Below are 21,166 nucleotides of genomic sequence, written 5' to 3'. Positions count from 1 at the left end.
AAGCAGATGCCCACTGGTCAGTGAGTGGGGAAGCTTTAGATTTGGATGCACAAAGCTGGAATGCTGTGCCTGTCTTGATTGGCTCTCATCAAGGCTGGGGTGGGGGGAGGGAATCTGTGTTTGCCTCAACTAATCCTCATTGAGGCTTAAGGTGATTTAGGGCAATGCACAAGCTGTGCCTGTCTCACTGAGATGTAGGAGTAGTTGCCCCACCCCTTCTCATAGGCCCCTTCAAGAAAGGTGATTAGGGAATGCTGCAGGAGTTGGTACTTTCATTATCAACACCTTTTTGAGAGGACTAGACTAGAACAAGTGAGATTATTCACTCCTTCAAAGCTCTCTTCCTGCTCTTTCTGTCTGACCAGATGAAGTGAACCTGTGCTAGCAACCCTCCATATACTAGTGTTATCTGTCTTACATACAAAATGATTTTTAAAAAAAAATCAGTACATGACTATAACTATTTGCTTCTTTTATTATTTAATATAATAAAGCTTATTTTCATTAGAGAAATCATTGCTTTTCAAAATGAGTATCTTCTGTGAGGTTTAAAGGTGTGTTCATGTAAATTATTTTGATCTTTTTGATGTGAGAAAGGAACTGTGCTGTTTAGTATTCATTTGGTTTTCCTTTGGTAAAGGAGAAAAGTGAAATGATGACATAGTAGAGGAATGTGGCCACTAGAACTTGACCAGGGACTAGAGAATGGGAGTGGTGTTCTCACCACTTGACCAGCGAGGCAGTTATTTGAGCCTTTTTCCTCAATTAGCTTGTGAATTTGAAGTCTTTCCCCAAAACTGACCACCTTATGTGGAGGTTGCACCTACTCCGCCTGTATTCTACAATTATGTCCCAGTCCTTCATTATGGCTATACACACAGATAGGTCGGAGTCCACTTCTAAAGCTTGTGCCCCAGCACTTTCTCCTTCCCAGACTCTATCACTGGATCCAGAAGAACCAATCAGTAATCATCAACCATTTTTTATGTGTCTACTATGTGTAAGACACTGTGCCAAATGCTGGGGATACAAGTAGAAAAAATGAAACTTTCCTTACTAAGAAGCTCATGTTCTAATGGAGGAGACAAAAAGTATATGTAAAAATGTATAGAATAACTATAGATGATTAAATACAAATATATACAAAATGTGTGTATATGTAGGTATATATGTGTATGTTGTGAGAAATGAAGGGTTGGCAATGTCAGTGACTCATTAAGATTTCATCTCAATAGAATCAAGTGGGGGAATGTGAGAAATGAGTATTTCTCTCTTTTATTTAATAACTAATTATTGTGCTGAGACCAAGGTTTTTCCCCTTTTCTGCTTCCTTAACCAGAAATCAACCAGTGTAGGAAATGTGAGGCAGAGATTTACACAGACCAAGATCTAAATCAGATGGTAAAAGAAATTCTAAGTTTGGACTAATGAATGGCATTCCTGTTCATTGGATTTGCTCAGACAAATATGGGAAGTGCTGATTCTCCCTTTTGTCTGACAGGTGATATAAAATTGATAAGTCTCTTTAACCAAGATTTGGATGAACCAAGTCATGTACTCCAAAATCCTCACTGTAATGTAGCCTACTCTCTCACTGTTATATTCACCATCTTATTAATTGTTAACCAATCAGAATTGATTGCCACCCCTCAGGAACACCTACTCTTCAAAGGGCATATAAACTATGAGTCCGCTACCATAAAGAGTCTTTAGTTTAAGAGAAACAGCCAAGTGGCCATCTTTCTATTAATAAACATTCTTATTTTATTAATAAAATGATTAAATTATCCAGAAATTCTGTCTCTCAAACTTTTTAAACACTACGGTTTATGGCTGACCATGAAGCAATCAGAGCCTCATACCCTAAATTCTTAACAAAAATATTGTTTATTGTATTGTCATGTTTTCAAAAGTGAAATTTTCTTGTGTTATGAAATTTGACAAACTGTATCACATGCTGTTAGAAAAGCAACTTCTCTTATAATCTGGATATTGTTAGAATAAGAATTGTACTGTTAAAAGAGGAAGGAAAAAATGGGTTAGAAAACTGTTAGGTCATTTTAATCAGCCCTGCTTGACCATGTGCTGTAATGTTCTGAAGTACTGCAGTCTAAGAATTTAAACTTCCAGTTTTGCCTATATTCAAGAGGGAGTTCACCTAAAATTATTTGCCAACACTTAGGAAAATTATGTGTTTATTATCTAAGTTATTTGGAGTTATTGTTCACTTGTGAAAGTTATTCTATCTCTTGACTCAACTTAGTCTTAAAAAATTCCATTCTTAAATATTTATTTTGTCTTTAGAGGTGAATACAAAATACGTATATAAATTGGTAGATAGTTAACAGAATTTTACTGGACCAGTCTCTAACCTGAGAATGGAAACAGCAGGTCAGGTTGTTAGAAATCAAGTAGCGATTTAATTAATCAGTTTCAGAGAATGGAATGCAATTTGCAAAGTTTTGAACTCCTGAGGAGAGCTTAATTTATTGGAATGAAGATACAGTTCATACACATAAATCACAAGAGGAAAAGGGGAGGGGGAGGGGGATTACAACACAATCATTTCCAAGGCCTGAGTGGTTTCCCACAACAAGCCCACAAGTGGAAACAGTCCTCAGGTTCTAATCTTTGATTCCTTTCACTTAATGTTATCAGGCATAGAAATGTAGTGATTGTGAGAATTGTGTCAAGAGGTTGATTGATGACTTTAAGTTGCAGTCTGCCACTGACTCCCAAGCCAGAATTTCCTGGAAAAAAGACAACCCTGAGAAATCTATATTATTATTATATTCATTACATATACCATAAGAAAATCATAATTCACACATCTATACATGCACATATATGTATATATAATATAAGTATACATATAAATATATACACATATACATACACACTCATACATACACACACACACATACACACACACACACACATATATATGTTTAATTTGGAGGTTTACAGCAATTGTTCAGTGTTGTTTTTCTAAGATTTTAAGTGAACTATCACATTTTCACTATGTGGAATTCTGGAATGTAATTATTTTCTTGATTTCTAGTGATATATTTTATACCAGGTTGAATTTATACTTGTAATGGCAATTTAAAGTTAATGGTGGGTGGGGGAAAGAGTTAAATATCTTCCCCACACACACACACACATTAATGGGCTTCAGTACCTTTTGTTAATTTTATTGAGGCACTGGGTTAGAGGATCCTGCTCTCTGGCTCTGAAAAGTGTGTAAATACTCTGAGGTGAGTTTTGTTTTGGGGCTTAGTTTTTGGAAGAAGGTTTGTATGCCAGATGAGACTCTGGGAAGCTGCTAAGGAGGCCTTCAAACTCAGCTTTGAAAACCCAGGTGTTGGTGCTTCTCTCTCTGGTAAATATATATGTAGTTGGATCTGTCTGTTAATCTGTGATGTATGTATTGCTTATGGTCAGACAATCAGAAGCCCTGTCTGTTGGTTTTTATTTCTTTGTATTTTCTCTGAAGTTCAGGGTACTGACTTTTTCTCCTGAACTAATTAAATGATATATGTGCTTGATTAAAGTAGATTATTGATCCCTCAAAAGTTGCTTTCCTTTTAGAAAAGCAGATCTAAGAATCTGTACAGCAAGCCCTCCTGTGTATGCCAGGGTCCTTGCTGTCACAACACTCTAAGGAAGAAAAAGACACCGAATAAATTTTTAAAGGCCTGGTAAATTTTATCACCATAAGACTAATTTAATTGGATGTGTTTTTGGCTTAGAAAACGTGAATGTCCTCCTCATTGCAAACACTTTTTGACTAGAGATGAGTGGTACTTAGGAATTTGTGGTCGCTAGGAATTTATTTTGTTGTTATAATACTTTTGGGATTTATGTATGATACTTTTTACACCAATTAGTTTTGAGAAATTCCAGTTTTAAAGATTTATTTTTGTTTGCAGGTTGAATTTGAGAGAGAGATCTGTAGATTTAGAGGTGCCCAACTAATTTACCTCATGAAAGTCTAGCGATTATCTTTTTAACATTAGGATGCATCTTAAGTTGTTTTGAAAAAATGAAAATACATTTAGGAAGAAATGCTTAAGTAAAAATCTTTTGTGTACACGTTTAGGTAAAAACTTGTGTGACTTATAGAACGACTGAAGCTAATTTACTGCAGTAATTTGATGTTATTGATAACAATTGTGTCTAGATCTACTGTAATTAGTGAGACTATATTACTTGAAGAGAAGGCTTTTTGGGGACCCTGAATATTCTTTTTCGGTTTCATTCTATGGTCTGCGGTGTCCTTGGACTGACTTGAAATGAAAGCTTGAAGAAAAACAGCAGGGGGGAAGCGGCAGTGGCTGCGGCTCCGCAGGGACCTCAGAATCCTCCCCCTCTTCCTTCCCCCCTTCCCCCCCCCGTACCCCGAATTCCCCTCCTCCTTTCCCCCCAGCTGCGGCCCCGACCATGGAATGCAGGTGGTAGGCAATGTTGGTGCTGGTCACTTTATCCACCCTGGAAATGGGAGCAGAGGCTCTGGAGGCTGCCCCGGAGCACTGGACAGAGTTCTGGTTCGTCCGATTCCCAGAGAATGCTGCTGGCTATACTAGCCTTATGGTGCCGGGTTATTTCTTGGTCCAGAACTTCAAGGGAAGGAATTATTTAGAGACAAGACGGAGTCTTTGCTTATATGGGATTGCGTTTTTGGCAACGAGTTCAAGCCTTCAGATGAACCCCTAGCCATTCCCCGACTAGAGCTGACAGAAACCACCAGAACTCGAAAGCTCCTCAAGATGCTTTTCTATCCTGGGGGGCTTCAGGCATTATATCTGACTTGGGGTGTACTACAAGAGCGAGTAAGGACACAAAACGATGGGGCTACAGTTACAATGCCTGGAGAGCGCTGCACTGGCTCACAGCTCGTGGTGCTGATGAACAGTGCTCTAGCACTCTAGCACTGACGCTGCCTGTCCTGTGTTGTGTACTCTGCAAATAGCCCCGGCACGGGGCACCCATGTACCAATACACCTTTGCCAGCCTCTCCTGCATCCTTAGCAGCTGGTGCTGGTATGGGACCCTTAAGTTCGTCAGCTTCCCCACACAGGTGCTGGCAAAAGTCTCCAAAGTGATCCCTGTAAGGCTAATGGGTAAACTGGTATTCCACCGCAGCTATGAACACTGGGGATACCTGACTGCTGGCCTCATTTCTGTTGGGGTAAGCATGTTCCTGCTGTCTAATGGGCCCAAGCCCTATTTTACCTCAGCTACCACACTCTCAGGCTTCATCCTGCTTGCTGGCTACATCCTTTTTGACAGCTTTACCTCAAACTGACAATATACCTTAATATAGGATGCTAACGATATGCCTAAACAGATGATGTTTAGAGCCAACCTCTTTTCTTCCCTCCGCACCATGGGCTCACTGATACAGCAAAAGGCTCTGGTGGAGGCAATGAGGTTCTGGAGAGTTTGCTGCCCACTCCTGCCACTATCCATCTGCTCAGCCTATGGTCAGATCTTCATTTTCCATACCACTGTGCAGTTTGGTGCCACTTTCACTATTATCATGACCATTCTCCAGGCATTTGCTGTTTTTCTCTCTTGTCTCATTTATGACCACACAGTCACCGTAGTTGGGGATCTGGGCATGACTATTGTATTTTTTGCCCTCTTCCTTCAAGGGTACGCCAAAGGGCACCTGGAACAGCAGGAAAAGAAGGCACTTCCAAATGAGACTCCAATAAAAAAGGTCTGAGATACGAGACAATGGTGTTTAGGAAGAAGTAGTCCTTTATTTTGGATTTTCTTCTTTTTATGGCTGGAGAACAGTGTTTCTTCTAAGATCACACACCAGCTCCTGCAAATTTTGGGATTTGGGGGCAACCTTCACCTTTGACTTAAGAATCATGAGTCCTGATTTCAAGGTACTGGTTTTCTTATGAACCCAGCCCTCCCTACCCTATTCAGTATTTAATTGGTTAAAACTGCTTACCCCATGCTGATTAGTTTCTACTGTTTTCTCCATTTCTCCCTAGTGCCAGGCCAGCACAACTTCATCATCTAGCTCTGGCTCTAATCAATTCTTCCTGACTCTTGAGAACTATGTATTCCTTCCCTGGTGAGAAAAACACAAGGGTTCTAAATTGCTGCTGGTCCCCAGTGGGGGTGGACAAAGGCTGCTGGAGATGGCCTCATCAAACCAGTTTGTAAACTCTCCTTATTGGGTCAAGCCCAAGTTCTGGTACTTCAAAATGTAACTTTTACTCAATTAAAAAATGTTACAAGGGGAATAGACCCTGTGCATGTATTGGAAGAATATGGTTAAGGGTGGGGACCAGTCTACCAGTCACAACCTCACTGCCAAGCAGACCTGTATGATCTGTTTCCTGAAACTGCCAACACACTTGAATTTTGATGATTGTGGATAAATACATTAAATCTTCCCAGGAGAAATAAACTCAGGTTTCAAATTAAAAAAAAATCAGCATTCAGCAGCTCAGTGAGAGTGAATTCTGAGATCTAAGGCTAGTGAATATTGTAAGGTTAAAGTCAAGAACCTCTTTTGTTCTTGTTTTAAGGAATAGGATTTCAGTACAGTCAGTTATGTTAGTGAAGAGTAGTAATTTATGAGCTATATTGTGTTACCTTAAGGGGAAATCTGATTTTACTTATATTTATTATTTAATCTGGAGTTAGAACCTGTATGTAGAGCATGCCCTAAAATACATGCAAGATATTTGTCACCTTAAAGATGTTTCCATTTTTAAAAGGGATTTTGAGATCAGTAGTCTATGTTTATATCCATTTGAACATGGTTAATAACTGAACATGTACTATAACTTCATAAGCTGTTCTCTGTGTACAGTTTGAGATTATTAGATTTAAATATCCCATCCTAAGTCTTCTTTTGTTTGTTCTGTTTGTTCTGTTGTTGTTCTGTTGTTAAGCATCTTAAAACTAAATCATTTGTTTAGTGTTTAGCCCAGGGATGAAAAAGCATCTACTTACCATGAGTACTAGTTATATTAAGATGAGTTGTAATTTTTTTTCTGTGATGAATCTCTTATCAATGTGAGATTATAGTCAGTTCCTGTTATCTAGGAAATACTATCCTTGAGAGCTGACTTCACCTGAAACTCTGATTACTGGAACTTGCTATCCAAGACCTTGTGGGATTGTAACTGATATTATTTTGAATCTGCCTCTAGCTATGATCATTAAGAAATGCCACTGAGTCACTGAATTGATGATGCCAGCAACCCTATGTCTGTGAACAACAGGTAGAGTTTCATGGGAAAGGTTGGGAGAATAACACTTGACATGGAGGGAGGAATCTCTTGATTCAATTTCCCCAGTATGACATATCCTCTTGAATGGAAAATATCCCACCTGGCTAACTTTAAGCCTGACAATGCAATTGGAAATCTATGTAAATTTTGCCTGGAACTGACATAAAATTAGGGAAGCATTATTCCCTATGGCCTTGATTCTTCCTTTATAGCAAATATCTATAATCATGTTAGGTACTCAGTATAAATGCAACTAAATAGATCTTTTAGGTTAATGTGGCACTATATCTGAGTTACTATAATGAGATGTAGATACATTTGAGTTATTTGAGAAATTTGAGTTATTTCACCTAGAATTTTTAGTCCTTTACTAAGTAATTAAGTATTTAGCCTTGATAGTTATTACTAGTTATATATCCCTGTATATGTTTAGGACCTTTAATTTCTCTTAATGGAAAAGGGATAATTAGACAAGTGATGCAAAGACTTGTGAAACCAGGCTATAATTCGATTATTTGGTAAAGTTAATATCATAACTGTCTCAGTTTTGTGGTAATGAAAAGAATAGCAGCACACAAAGACCACAAGTCATTCTTCTTTCAAGATAACTATCTTGTAAATGACTTAAAGAGAGATCTACTTTTATGAAGGGTTATTAATTTAAACATGGCTAGAAGTGAAAGATGTTTTATTATAAACAACTCATATAATAAATGCTGTTCTTAAATTATGTATTTATACATTCTATCCTAACATCTGTAGCTATAATTGAAGTTAATAAGACAACTTTTAAATTAATTCATTTTTGTATTAGAGTCCATCCTCTTGTAAAATGTTATTAATATCTTAGCAGAATCTCATCCTCCTAATGGGAGAATAAACAGCACCAAGTATAAAAATTGGGTTCTAATTTTCTGTTTGTATCTGAGTTTCCTATATATATCAACATGACAATTGGCCAACCTAAAAATGTAAATTCCCTGGACTAAAAGACTCTGAATTTAATTTTCCAATAATAATTTTCCAATTTTCCAGTAATAGTTTGAACTAACTTTCATTATCTGATCTGGTTATTAGCAAGGTAAATTTAAGTTTGTGTTAAGGCCAATTTTGTAAGAGAGTTTTGGGTTTTTTTTTTAAGCAAGAAAACCACAGAAGTCTGTCAACTGGAAACTGCTCTGAGACCACAGATCAGAGAGTTACATCAGATGGTGTCTCATGAACTAGACAGTTGTATGAGATAAGACTTCTGAGTCTTAAATGGGCAATTTTTTAAATTTGCTTTTTCTATTTACATTTTTCTCTCTTATCTGTAAGGTCTACTTAACAGAGGAAACTGTCTGTCCCTTTTGGTTTTATCAATGCCTTAATTTCTCCCCTTCTTTCCCTCATATTGTTACCCATGTAACCTTAAGAACCCTTGATGAAGGGTTTATAATGTCAATTAGTGATTCATTGAGTAGATTTCATCTCTCAATAGAATCGGTGGGGAAATGTGAGAAATAATTATGTTTCTCTTGTATTGAATAACTAATTATCTTATTTGGACCAAGGTTTTTCCCCTTTTCTACTTTCTCAACCAGTGTAGGAAATACGAGGCAGAGATTTACATAGGCCAAGATCTAAACCAGAAAGTAAAAGAAATTCTAAGTTTGGACTAATGAGTGCATTCCTGTTCACTGGGTTTGCTCAGACAAGTATGGGAAGTGTTGATTCTCCCTTTTATCTGACAGGTGATATAGAATTGATAAGTCTCTTGGACCAAGATTTGGATGAATCAAGTCATGTACCCCATGACTCTCACTGTAATATAGCCTACTCTCTCATTGTAATATTCATTCTGTCATTAATTGTTAACCAATCAGAGTTGATTGCCACCCCTCTGGAACACCTATTCTTCAAAGGGCCTATAAACTGTGAGACCATTGCCAGGAGGGGTCTTTGATCTAAGAGAGCTGGCCAAATGACCATCCTATTATTAATAAACATGCAGCCCTTATTAATAAAATGATTAAATTACCTAGAAACTGTCTCTCAAACTTTTTAAATGTCACAGTACGCATACACATACTCACATACATGTTAAAAGGTATGGCAAGTAAAAATTACATCGAGGAAGTTATCTCAAGGGTAAAATATCATTTTTTAATAACAGTGATGCACATGCTATAAGTACATTGCCAACATTCAGTTGGACTATGGAGAAAACAAGGAGTTCTAGAAAAACATCTACTTCTGTTTCATTGACTGCATTAAAGCCATTGATGGTGTGGATCCACAACAAAATGTGACAAGTCTTCAAAGAGATGGTGCAATGAGAGTGAAAAATCTTCTCAGTCCATTGGTAGGCCTCAGGTGGGGCTATTGAAGGAGGCTTGATTAGGGGAGGCTTGTTTTCTATGAAGGCCCACACCTCTTGCTGATTGCTAATGAGGCACTGGGTCACTAGGAGTCATGCCCTCTGACTCTGAAGAGAGTATATATATATACTCTGAGGTGAGATTTTACTTTGGGGCTTAGTTTTTGGAAGAGGGTTCCTGTGCCAGATGAGATACTGGGCAGCTGGTTTAAGAAGCCACCTTCCCTCCCACTTTGAAAACCCAGATGCTGGTGCTTCTCTCTTTGGTAATGATATATATATTGCCTATGGTCAAACAGCTGGAAGCTCTGTCTGTTGGTCCTGCTTGTATTTTCTCTGTTGGCGTATGTGTTTGATTCAAGTGATTGTTGACCCCTCAAGAGTTGTTTTTCTTTTAGAAAAGCAGATCTAAGAACCTGTGCAGCAGGCCCTCCTGTGTATGCTGGGGGGCTGTTACAGATAGGAGTACCAGATCATCTTACTTTTGTCATGACGAACCTGTATGAAGGCCAAGAAACAGCACTTAGAACTGAACATGGAACAACCAATTGGTTTAATATTAGAAAAAGAGTACAACAAAGCTATCTTTTGTTGCCTTATTTATTTAACTTATATACAGAGTACATGATAAGAAATGCCAGTCTGGACAAATCAAAAGCTGGAAATAAGATTGCCAGGAGAAATATCAACAATCTCAGATATGCATATGATACCACTCTGATAGAAGAAAGTGAAAAAGAACTAAGAAACTCTTGATAAGGGTGAAAGAGGAGAGTGTAAAAGCTAGCTTGAAGCTTGACCAAAAAAACCCCCAAAACAATAAAATCTTGACAACTGATCCCATCACTTCCTGGAAAATAGAGGGAGAAAAAAATGGAAGCGGTGTCAGATTTTATATTCTTGGGCTCAAAGATCACCGCACATGATGCCTGAAGCCATGAAATTAGAAGGTATTTGCTCCTTGGAAGGAAAGCTAGGGTAAATCTAGATAGCATACTAAAAAGCAGAGATATCACCTTACCCAAAAAGGTACATATAGCCAAAGCTTGGGTTTTTCCAGCACCAATGTGTGACTGTGAGAGTTGGACTATAAGGAAAGCTGTGCTCTGCAGAATCACCTCTTTTGAATTGTTCTGCTGAAAAGACTTGTGAGAGTCCCTTGGACAGCAAGGAGATCCAATCAGTCAATTACTGAAATTAATTCAGGCTGCTCATTGGAAGGACAAATTTGAAGCTGAAGCTTAAATATTTTGGCCACAATGAGAAAAACCTGATGTTGGGAAAAAATTGAAAGAAAAAGGGGACAGCAGAGAATAAGATGGATAGATAGTGTCATGAAAAGGATGAACATGAACTTGGACAGACTTTGACAGATAATGGAAGTAGAGTGGCCCAGAGTGCTATAGTCCATGGGATCATGAAGGGTCAGGCACAACTGAATGACTGAACAACAACAAGGATATAAGATGATAGATAAAGGGAACAGGCTAGCAGGTAGGGGATGACCTGCTACGTACTAGACAACAGTAAATATAAAAGCTGCAGGCTTACCCTCAACAGAGATTTCCCAGCATTGATTAACAAATACCCAGAAAACAAGTCAGACTGGAGACAATGGGGGTCACTACTTAAATTGCAATGCATACATACATACATACGTACGTACACACACATTATATGAGCAGTTGAGGTAATCAGGTAAGGCTTAGCGCTAAAGATAATGCTTGAGATTTGTCTTAAAGAAAGAGAAGAACCTTATGAGGTGAAGGAAAGGAGAGAGTCTATTCCAGGGATGTGGGACAGCCAGTGCAAAGGCAGTAACAGAAGGTGAATGTCATGAGTGAAGAACAGAGGGGGAGTTGGTAGGAGAATGTACACGGTCAGAACTGTATGAGCTGCTGGCCAAATTCCTGCTCCCATGAAATTCTGCAGGATCTTTCCATGGGTGGCAATGGCAGAGCAGTGGGACAAGAAGGTGAAGTACTGCTTGCTGGAGAAGATTAAGAACCACAACCACAGCAAGAGCACCTGGCTCATCTTGCCCTACAAAGTCTACAATTTGACTAAATTCCTGGAGGGGCATCCTGGTGGAGAAGAAGTTCTAAGGGAGAAAGCTGGAGGTGGTGGTAACTGAAAACTTTGAGGATATTGGGCATTCCACAGATGCCCTCGAATTATCCAAGACATATATCATTGGGGAACTTCATCCAGATGACAGATGCAAAATAAAGAAACCTTCAGATACTCTTATTACTATCCTTGATAATAATAACAATTGGGGGACCAATTGCGTGATCCTAGTAGTCTCTACACTTACATTGTGGACTTGATGTATCGATTCTACATGTCAGAGCATTAATCATATTTTTATTATTATTATTATATTTATTTTCAGTGTTCTACAATCACTTCCATATAACTTAGATTTTTTTTCCCTCCTTTCTCTCATTCCCCCTTTCCTCCCCCCTCCTTCCCCAAGAGGGCATACAATTTTATATAGGTTCTACGCATACATTCCTATTTAATACATTTTCACCATAGTCATGTTGCATAGAAGAATTAAAATGAATGGGAAAATCATAAAACAAACCAAAACGTAATACAAAAGAAGATGATCTGCTACATTCTGTGATTGAATTCCATAGTTCTTTCTCTGGATATGGAAGGCATTTTGCCTTAAAAGACCATTGGGAATTTTTTAAGTCCTTTTATTGCAATGAAATTCTGCCTACCAGAAAAAATCCTTGCACACTGTGGTTGTTGCTATGTACAAAGCTCTCCTGGTTCTGCTCCTTTCACTCAGCATCAGATCATATAAGTCTTTCCAGGCCTCTCTGAAGTCTTCCTGTTCATCATTTCTTATGGCACAATAGTATCCCATTACATTCATATACCTATTAGTTATACTTTTTAAAAAGTCAGTAAAAGAAGAGGCTGACTTAGACTAGGATATAAAGAAGCCAGTTGTCACTATCCACTTTGCCTGACAGAAACTAACTTCATTTGCTAAAAGTATGTATTTCCCACCCTTCCACCTCCTGACATTCAAAAAGTGAACTATCCTGTATACTTTTCTATAGAGTGCGCCTTTCATTAAAATTACTTTTAAAGCTTAGTTTTTCTTTTTGATGCTATATCACTACTTTATTCTTTATATAAACAAAACCAGCTGCTGTAGTTTTTCTATAACCTTTACAATTTTCTGCATCTATTTGTGTTTGTACAAATCAATCTTTGATGCTCCAAAGCTTTTAAAACAAGTCGTTCAGCAGGCTACTTATTTAGACCTGAGTGAAAAAGAGTCAGTGAAGATTTCTCGGTACTTGACAGTAGGCTTCTAGTAGGTAGTTAGGCCTAAGTTTCCATCTCCCAGAAATTATGTGACCTTCAAGAAACTTGAAACTTAACCCCGCCTTGGAGTGCCACCTCAGCATACTGGATGCCAAATAAGGTTCTGAGTGTTGTGTTAGCTTTGTATTGGTTGTTTTACTACTTTCTTGATCCTTATTTGTAAAGTAAATTGCCATGTTTAGATTGTCAGCCTGCCTCCCAGCCAATGGGAGTAATGACCAGCAGGGAGGGTGGGGAATTTCCATGTTAGGATTTAGGACTATATAATCTTTGTTCTTGCCTTCCACAAACTCCTCTCCTGATTACTATCAGAGAGGACATGCCCTTTCTCGAGAGATCATAATAAAATCTTGCTGTTTTGCTTCTACCTTGAAAAGTCTCTGATTTTCATTTGAGTTAGTGGTCTCTGACTCACACAGATCCAAGCAATCAATGTTGATGCCTGGCTCTAAGGAGTATTTTGGCTTGTCTACTATAACATTATCTCTAATGGAATTACCCATTGTGGCACTTTTTTTTCAAATCAGTTTGCGACACTTTTTTCAAATCAGTTTCCTTTTCAGGAAGTCAAGAAGCCCAATGGTCATAATTTTGAATGATTCTAACAACTGTTATGATATAGATAATAATGGTAAAAAGGGGAAATGTCCAGAAGAAACTGACATTGATCAAAGAACAGATTACATCTACCCATAGAATGAGACTATCCCTCCTTCCTCAATTCCTCAGTCTAGAATTAGCCCTCTGGTTCCTGGAGGCAGGAAGTGGGGAGGAGAGAATTTTCTTTTGGGTACTGCTGTTGGAAAGACAAAAATCTTGTTGGCACTCAGTCTTTTTCTGTGGGCTGTTATTTCTCAAATTTTTATTAAGAAGGTCTGAAAGGCATCCTTTGTGATGTTTGGATACTTTTTTTTGTTTAAGGAACTCACTGCCAACTAATGAATGACAATTGATGTTCATGCACTTAGGTACATTTTTTCTTCCCAATGGGAACTCTTTTGACTTCTTCCATTATGTCTGTAGCCTTTATTCTCCCGCCTTTACCTTCCTCTTGGAAAAGTAACTTGTTTGATGACATGGTGGGGGAATCTGTTTAAAATATAAGCTGTCATAATGAACTGTGATTGTGCATCTTCCCCTTGACATATTAATCAAGCAGCATGTACATGAAAACCCACTAAGACACATTAGAAAGGCTGGTTTTTTTCCTCAAAAATAAAAAAAAGAACAGAGGGAAGGTTGGTTTGCAAAGCAGAATGAGGGAGAGGGAGTCGGAAGAGGGTAGAAGCTTTAAAAGCTCCATTTATAATTGTTGCCTACAGGCAACAGGAAGCCACAGAAGTTGGTTGAGTAAGGGAGACAAGGTCAGATCTGTGCTTAAGAAAAATTACTTTGGCAACAGTGTGCAGAATGAACTTAAGTAGGGGAGCATCTTAAATGAAGGAGATCATTTTAAAGACTGTTGCAATGGTCAATGAGAGGTGATGAAGGCCTGAACTAGGATGACAGGTATATGAGGGAGAGAAGTGGCCAGAGGCAAGACTGCAACTGATTGGATATGTGGACTGAGGGAGATTGTGGAGTCCAGGTTAATGCCAAGATTATGATTACAAGACTCTGGAAGGATGGTGGTATCTTGGGTAGAACAAGGAAATTTTTTGAAGAAGGGAAGATATAGGGGTAAGAAGATAATGAGTTCAATTTTAGATAAGATGAATCTAAGATGTCTTTTAGACATCCAGTTGGGAATATCTAAACCCCTGGTCTTTTTAGGGATTCTGGAAACGTACTTTCATGTAATCTGCTCCTCTCCCCACCCCACCACCCCAAGTACTATCTATTTTACTCTATGTCACCAAGTCATCTGAGAAAAAAAATGCACCAGCTCTTGGCAAGTCATTCTAAACCAACAAGCATTGACTATATGCCTATTATATGCAAGTCAAGTCATGGTGGTATACACAGCAGATATAAGAACAAAAGAAAAAATCATCATCATTATTATAATCACCGTCATATCATCATCATCATCATCATCATCATCATCATCATCATCATCATCATCATCATCATCATACTAGCATATCTATAGCACCTTAAGGTTTGCAAAGCACTTTTCATAATTTATCTCATTTGATCCACATTCTAATGGGAGATAAAACATACAAACAGATATATGTGATTATTTGAGGAGGAAGGAAAGAGAAGCTAAGATTTATGTCTTCACATTTTTCCAGCAAGAAGAGAGAAGGGAAGGAAAGGAAAATGAAAGGAAGAGATAAGCATTTATGTAGCACCTACTGTGTGCCAAGCACTGTGTTAAGAGCTTTACAAACATTATCTTATTTGTTCCAAGATAAGATCCAAAGGATGTGACTTTGTCTTCAAGAACAGAACCCATGAGCATAACATTTCTGTGCATTGCTATCTTCCCAAAGTTATTCTTGTTGTGAACAGCACCAAGATCCCCCTATTTCATTACAATAGAGATTTGTTTTCTCTAAAAGGATACAGAGCTATCCTCAGGACCTGATTGACCTAAAGTTATAGTCACCTAAAGTTATAAAAAGTCCCATCCACATAGAGTTTGGTGTCCTTCCCATCTGGTGGATGTCTTAAGACCACTCTAACCACTACACCACTGCTGATTGGATATGTTGTGTCTATAGAAGTTAAATGGCCCTGTATTCTTGTTTCATAATCTGGTTTTGTAGGGCAAAGTATGCTTCCTTTTATTAGCTGTTCAATGACTTGAGATTAACTAATTTCTTCCCAAACTTGAACTATCATGGTGTTGGCAGTAAGCCTAACACTTGCTAAATAATAAAGATTTAGTGGATCGACAGGGCTGACAAAAACTCAGTCTCTCACTGTTTGAAAACAACTCTCAGGTTTTCAGATCATACCTTCTGATGATGAATTTTATTTCCATTATTTGGCTGGGTCTCCAACCCAGGCGAATAGACTCTTCTGGTTTTCTTTTCCCCAAGCTTGTAGCTTTTGGGGGAGAAGGGCTGCAAAGAGGAATTATTATTTCAAGTTATTATCATCAACTATCTTCATCAGTACAGTCAGATTGAAGCACATCTCTTGCTTAGTCTATTTGCTTCTTCTATCCCAGATTTAACTACATACCACTAGGCTTTGCATTTTCCATATTCAGGTCATGGACAGACCTCATAGACATAGGTACATCATGGTGGTGTTCCTGTCATCATTTCTTTCATTCTTTTTAATTTGCTTTGAAAAAAGTATTAAAGAATTGACTAGCTTAGTAACAGTCTTGGTCTTTTGTTTTGCAGGGCGTCTGACGGATTGCTGCCTTGAAGCTCATCCTTTTCCTAGGTTGTCAGTGAACTTCTGGAGAGTAAGGAGATGTCATTCATTTCTCTATTAGTATGGTGTCTGGCACAAGACTCTACAAGCAGGATGTGCCAAATTTGGTTAAATGAACAAATGAAATGCAGCTAACACAGTGCAGCATTTACAAATAACCAAGGGCTTTTACTTCACAGATACATAAAGCTATATACTATATGCATGAATTTTCTCATGCTTAAAATGAAAGAGCTGAAGGGTATCATCTCTAAGGTCCCTCCCAGCACTGAATTAACTTAATTATTGTAGAAGATGAACACATGCTGGCAAGAAAATATGGAAGAAGTAGAATGTAGCTATCTAGCACTCAGACCTCAGATTCTTTACCACCCCTCTCTAGGAACAGAATCTCATCCACCATATCTAACAGAAGTTAATGTGCAGTTATGCATCATATCCCACCATCCAGGGAAAAAGCATAGAAACTGGAACCAAGTGTGGCTTCAGTTATGCCCAACGATCGGGTTTTGCTTGATCCAGATGGCCAATTCCACCTTCCTAGTAGCTCTATCCTTTCATACTTAGTGTTTGACAGAAAATGGACTAACATGGTTTCCATAATCATAGGATCTCTGAGGGTTGAAGTCCCAGTCAAATGGCATTTTCCCTAACCTATAGCTGACAAATCCCTACCTTCTCCAATTCTTTTATTTTTTTAAGTTTCATTTTTATTTTCAGTTCCAAAGTCTCTCCCTCCCTCATCCATTGAGATGACAAGAAATGATACCCACTGTGTGTGTGTGTGTGTGTGTGTGTGTGTGTGTTCATCCTTCATTGCTGAAGAAGACCAGAGAAATAATGACATGACTTGCACTTGACTTTGTTTTGAGTGAGGGAGGGCTGTGTGGGTCATCAGCCTCATTTATCCTCCAGAGCCATCTGAATCCAGTGACCAGATAGTCATCAGGATGACTGGAGATGACCCAGGATAAGGCAGTTGGGGCTAAGTGACTTGCCCAAGGTCACAGAGCTAGTGAGTGTCAAGTGTCTGAGGTGAGATTTGAACTCAGATCCTCCTGACTCCTGCCCTGGTGCTCTATCCACTGCACCACCTAGCTGCCCCAACCCACTATACATATGAAATCATGCAACACATATTTTCATCTTAGTCATGTTTCTTTATCTCCTCCCTCTCTCCTCTTCCCCAAAGCAAGAAAAATAAAGGAAAAAATATGCTTTGATCTTCATTCTGGGTCCATCAGTCCTCAGTCTGGAGGTAGATAGCATTTTTTTTTTATCATGAGTCCTCTGGAGCTGTGGTGGATCATTTTACTGATTAGAATGACTAAGTCTTTCATAATTGATTCTCTTTACAATACTGCTGTTACTGTGTATGTTGTTCTTCTGGTTCTGCTTAATTCACTTTGCATCAGATCATATAAGTCTCCCCAAGTTTTTCTGAAATCATCCCCTTTACAATTTCTTACAGAACAACAGTATTCCATCACACTTACATATTATAATTTGTTCAGCCATTCCCCAATGGATGGGCAACCCTCAATTTTCAATTCTTTACCACCACAAGAAGAGGCGCTAGAAATATTTTTGTACATATGGGTCCTTTTCCTTTTTCTCTGAACTACTTGGGATATAAACCTAGTAATTGCTGGGTTAAAGGGTATGCACAATTTTATAACTCTTTGGACATAATTCCAAATTGTTCTCCAGAATGGTTGGATTAGTTCATAGCTCCACCCATAGCGCATTAGTACACCTATTTTCCTACATTCCCTCCAGCATTTTTCATTTCCCCTTTTTTAACTTAGCTCTTCAGATGGGCATGAGCATGCCTCCTCCATCTCTAATCCCTGTTATTCAGACTTATCATTACACAAGACAAAACCCCCTTTACCCTACTATCACTCTTGGCTTTTTTATTACCATCTGTCTCTGACCTAACATTCCCCAATCTCAACACTGCTTTCATTTCCCCTTCTGAGAGAAATGATTGTTTTTGTCTTGTATTAATAACTAATTATTGAATCAGCACCAAGATTCTTCCCCTTTTCTACTTACTCACCTGGAAATCAATCACTGTGGGGAATCTTTCTCAAAGACTTCCCCAGGCTAAAGATCTAATCAAAGATGGTAAAAGAAATTCTAAGTTTAGGCTAATGAGTGGATTATTACTCATTGTGTTTACTCAGACAGGTCTGGGAAAATGTTGATTTTCTTTTTTATCAGACAGGTGATATAGAAATTGATGTCTCTTTGACTAAGATTTAGATGCTCAGTGTCACATACCTTAAAACCCTCATTATAATATAGCCCACCTATCATTGTAATATTCATTCTCATTAATCAGAGTTGATTTCCATCCTCAAGACTACCTGCTCTTCCAAGGGCAAATATACTGTGAGCCCACTGCCATGAGGGGTCTTTGGCATTCAAAAATACCATTGACTTCTTTTATTAACATGCTAGCCTTATTTACAAAATGATCAAATTACCTAGAAATTATGTTGCTCGAACTTTTTAAATGTTACATTTCCATTGACCCTTCTAGAACTACTGTCCTATCTTTATTGTAACCCAAGTCCATTTTTAGGGGATTCTCTCACCTTGGTGGAGATTAATGCATGATCCTTATATGAGGGGCAGAGCAGAGTTGGGGAGAGAGAGCTCTTGGCAACTGGACCAAACTGGCATTCTGTGGATGGCAGGTTAGAGACAGGAGAATCAGGAATCAAACAGAAGTTTAATTTCAAAGTGAGGGAAAGGACTGGCAAGCAAGGAGGCAGATTTGGTACCTGCTGTGGCCACCCCTAGCTGGGTGACCTGACACAGTGTGGGGAGATCTCATTACTTACAGTAAAGCTTCTTTAAAGGAGCATGGGTACTTATCTGAGCTTGTCCAATGCTTGTCTGAGCTCAGAGAACACCAGGTGCTGGTCAAAGCAATACAAAAATGATGTGATTTTCCCAGAGGGTGAGATCATTCAGAGGGTGAGCAAGGATTGTTGGTATACCAAGCTCAGGGCATAGCTTGGTTGCTGGGCCTTAGCTTTGGAAAACAGGGTGTCTCCTGATATCTTGACCCTCTTTAGGCCCTTTGAGTGTTTCTGGCTTCCAACGCCAACAGAGAAGGCACAAGACATTTCAACCTCTCTTTAGAGCCATAAAGACTCTGGGAAGAAGTCAACCTATAGTACTTGGATCATATTATTTTGCTTTTCTTGTTGGGGAATGCCTTTTATTCTTTTATATCTGAATAAGTATCTTGTGTATATGGAACCTTTATTAGGAAGGTCTTTTTTCTACATCTAATTATATCTTCTCTGTTTTAACTGTATCGGTTTTACTGGTGAAAACGCATTTCAGTTTTATGAAAGCAGAACTGTCCATTTTATCTTCTGTGACTCTATTTCTTGTTTGATCATGAACTGATCTGCAAAATGTACCATGTCTTCATCTTCCTACATCTAAGTCCCCTAACTATCTGGAGTGTATCTTAGTATATGGTGTGAGCGGCTGGTTTACACCTCATTTCTGCCAGACAGCTTTCAAGCTTTCCCAGCAGTTTTATTACAGTAATTCTCTTCTGAATGTTATGTATCTAATCAGTTCCATTGATCTATTTTTTAACCAGTACCAGATCACTGGGATGATTGCTCGGTCATAGCATAGTTTGAGATCTGGTTCTCCCAGGCTCCCTTACCCTTTGCCTTTTTTTTTTATTATGACATTTTATTTTACTCAGCTCTTGCCCAATCAGCAAATGCCCCCTTTCCTTCCAGTGTCTTGCCACCATACACAACCTATGTTACCTGCGGTATATGGGAATGTCCTCGTCCATCACCTCTAACTATCGATTAGTTGCACCAAAACCAACTAAAATTAAGCGCAGTTAATTCAATTTTAACATTTGTGATTATTTGGCAATATGACAAAATACTTAGATTACTACTCACTTAAAGGATTTTTAAAACAAAAATTATTTTCAGGCTTAAAGAAAAAAGCCCTTTCTGGTCAGTTAGTGTTATCAGGCTATAAAATCATGGTTCAGATAGCAGAGAGAGCGTGAGCTTCTCTCAGCATGAAAAGCCCTGGGTCTTTTAAGCTCAGGCCCACCTTCCCTAAAAGGCACGAAAGGGTTAAAAGGTAGAGCCGGAAACGCGCTCTGTTTACGCACTGCGCATGCGCCGCCCCGCCCACCTTCTTGCCCTTTCCTTTCCTTTAACCTGTCCGGGGATAGCATTCCTGAAGCTAGGCGGGAGGCGGGAGGGGGTCATGGGAAGTGGGTGGGCGGAGTCACGTCTCGGCCAATCGCTTCCCCCCGGAAGTAGGTGGGGAAGTGTAGGTACTGACTCCGAGTCAGGTTGCCCTGGACGCTGCCCTGGGCTTTGTGGCTGCCCCAAGATGACGGCACAGACACAGAGCGGGATTCTGCTGAGTGCGGTGAGCTGTGGCGGCAGTGCGTGGGAGGCGAGGGGGGAGGCGAGGGGGAGGCGGGGGCCGGGGGTAAGCCGCCCCTCCGCCTTGGCCGCGGGCCCCTGCGGAGCCTGGGCCGGGGGGGGCCTGAGTGGGGCTGCGGTGGGACGGGGGGTCGCGGGCACCGGACCGGGGAACGTCCGCGTCGGTCTCCCGGGTGGGACGTATCCCGGCGCGGAGGCAGAGAGAGCTGCCCAGCGTGCGGACCGGGCTCCCCGGCCTCGGGGCCCGGAGGGGGCGGGGCGCCGCCGGAGAGTTTCGATTCTTTTCCTTGGGCGTCTCTGCTGGGCCCGGACTTTGGCGGGGCGGGAGGGAGGAAGGGAGACAGGGAGACAGGTCCCCCTGGTTCTTTTCTCTGTTCTGAGACCCCCCCTTCAGTCAG

At 39.5% G+C, this 21,166-nt stretch overlaps 1 protein-coding gene, 1 long non-coding RNA gene and 2 pseudogenes across 4 annotated transcripts in view; 3 read left to right on the top strand and 1 right to left on the bottom strand.

Annotated features, from left to right (window-relative positions):
- The first annotated feature begins 4,386 nt into the window (after positions 1–4,386).
- On the top strand, positions 4,387–6,686 carry LOC140507046 (adenosine 3'-phospho 5'-phosphosulfate transporter 1-like; annotated as a pseudogene).
- A 2,703-nt stretch (positions 6,687–9,389) lies between these two features.
- Positions 9,390–20,515, bottom strand: LOC140507044 (uncharacterized). Its single transcript, XR_011968186.1, has 4 exons — positions 20,265–20,515; positions 18,915–19,003; positions 15,882–15,989; positions 9,390–10,122 (listed from the first exon to the last, which is right to left on the bottom strand). It is a non-coding gene; the product is annotated as an uncharacterized lncRNA (long non-coding RNA).
- LOC140503091 (cytochrome b5-like) lies at positions 11,491–11,983 on the top strand (annotated as a pseudogene).
- Positions 20,516–20,554: 39 nt separating the features above from the next.
- MORC3 (MORC family CW-type zinc finger 3) overlaps positions 20,555–21,166 on the top strand; it is a 60,361-nt gene continuing 59,749 nt past the window's right edge. For 2 of the 3 annotated variants that reach the window (XM_072614914.1, XM_072614913.1), the window contains exon 1: positions 20,627–20,751. Coding sequence is in view for 1 of the 3 variants with exons in the window: in XM_072614912.1 (XP_072471013.1) it covers positions 20,584–20,751 (168 nt within the window). In the remaining 2 variants the exon portion in view is untranslated. Of the gene's footprint in view, positions 20,752–21,166 lie in introns of all 3 variants that reach the window. The other variant, XM_072614912.1, reaches the window with a different exon arrangement.

This window comes from Notamacropus eugenii, chromosome 5, assembly GCF_028372415.1.
Source record: "Notamacropus eugenii isolate mMacEug1 chromosome 5, mMacEug1.pri_v2, whole genome shotgun sequence".
Classification (NCBI taxonomy): Eukaryota; Metazoa; Chordata; class Mammalia; order Diprotodontia; family Macropodidae; genus Notamacropus; species Notamacropus eugenii.
Note: the sequence above shows the minus strand (reverse complement) of the source record. Positions and strands in the feature narration are given on the sequence as shown.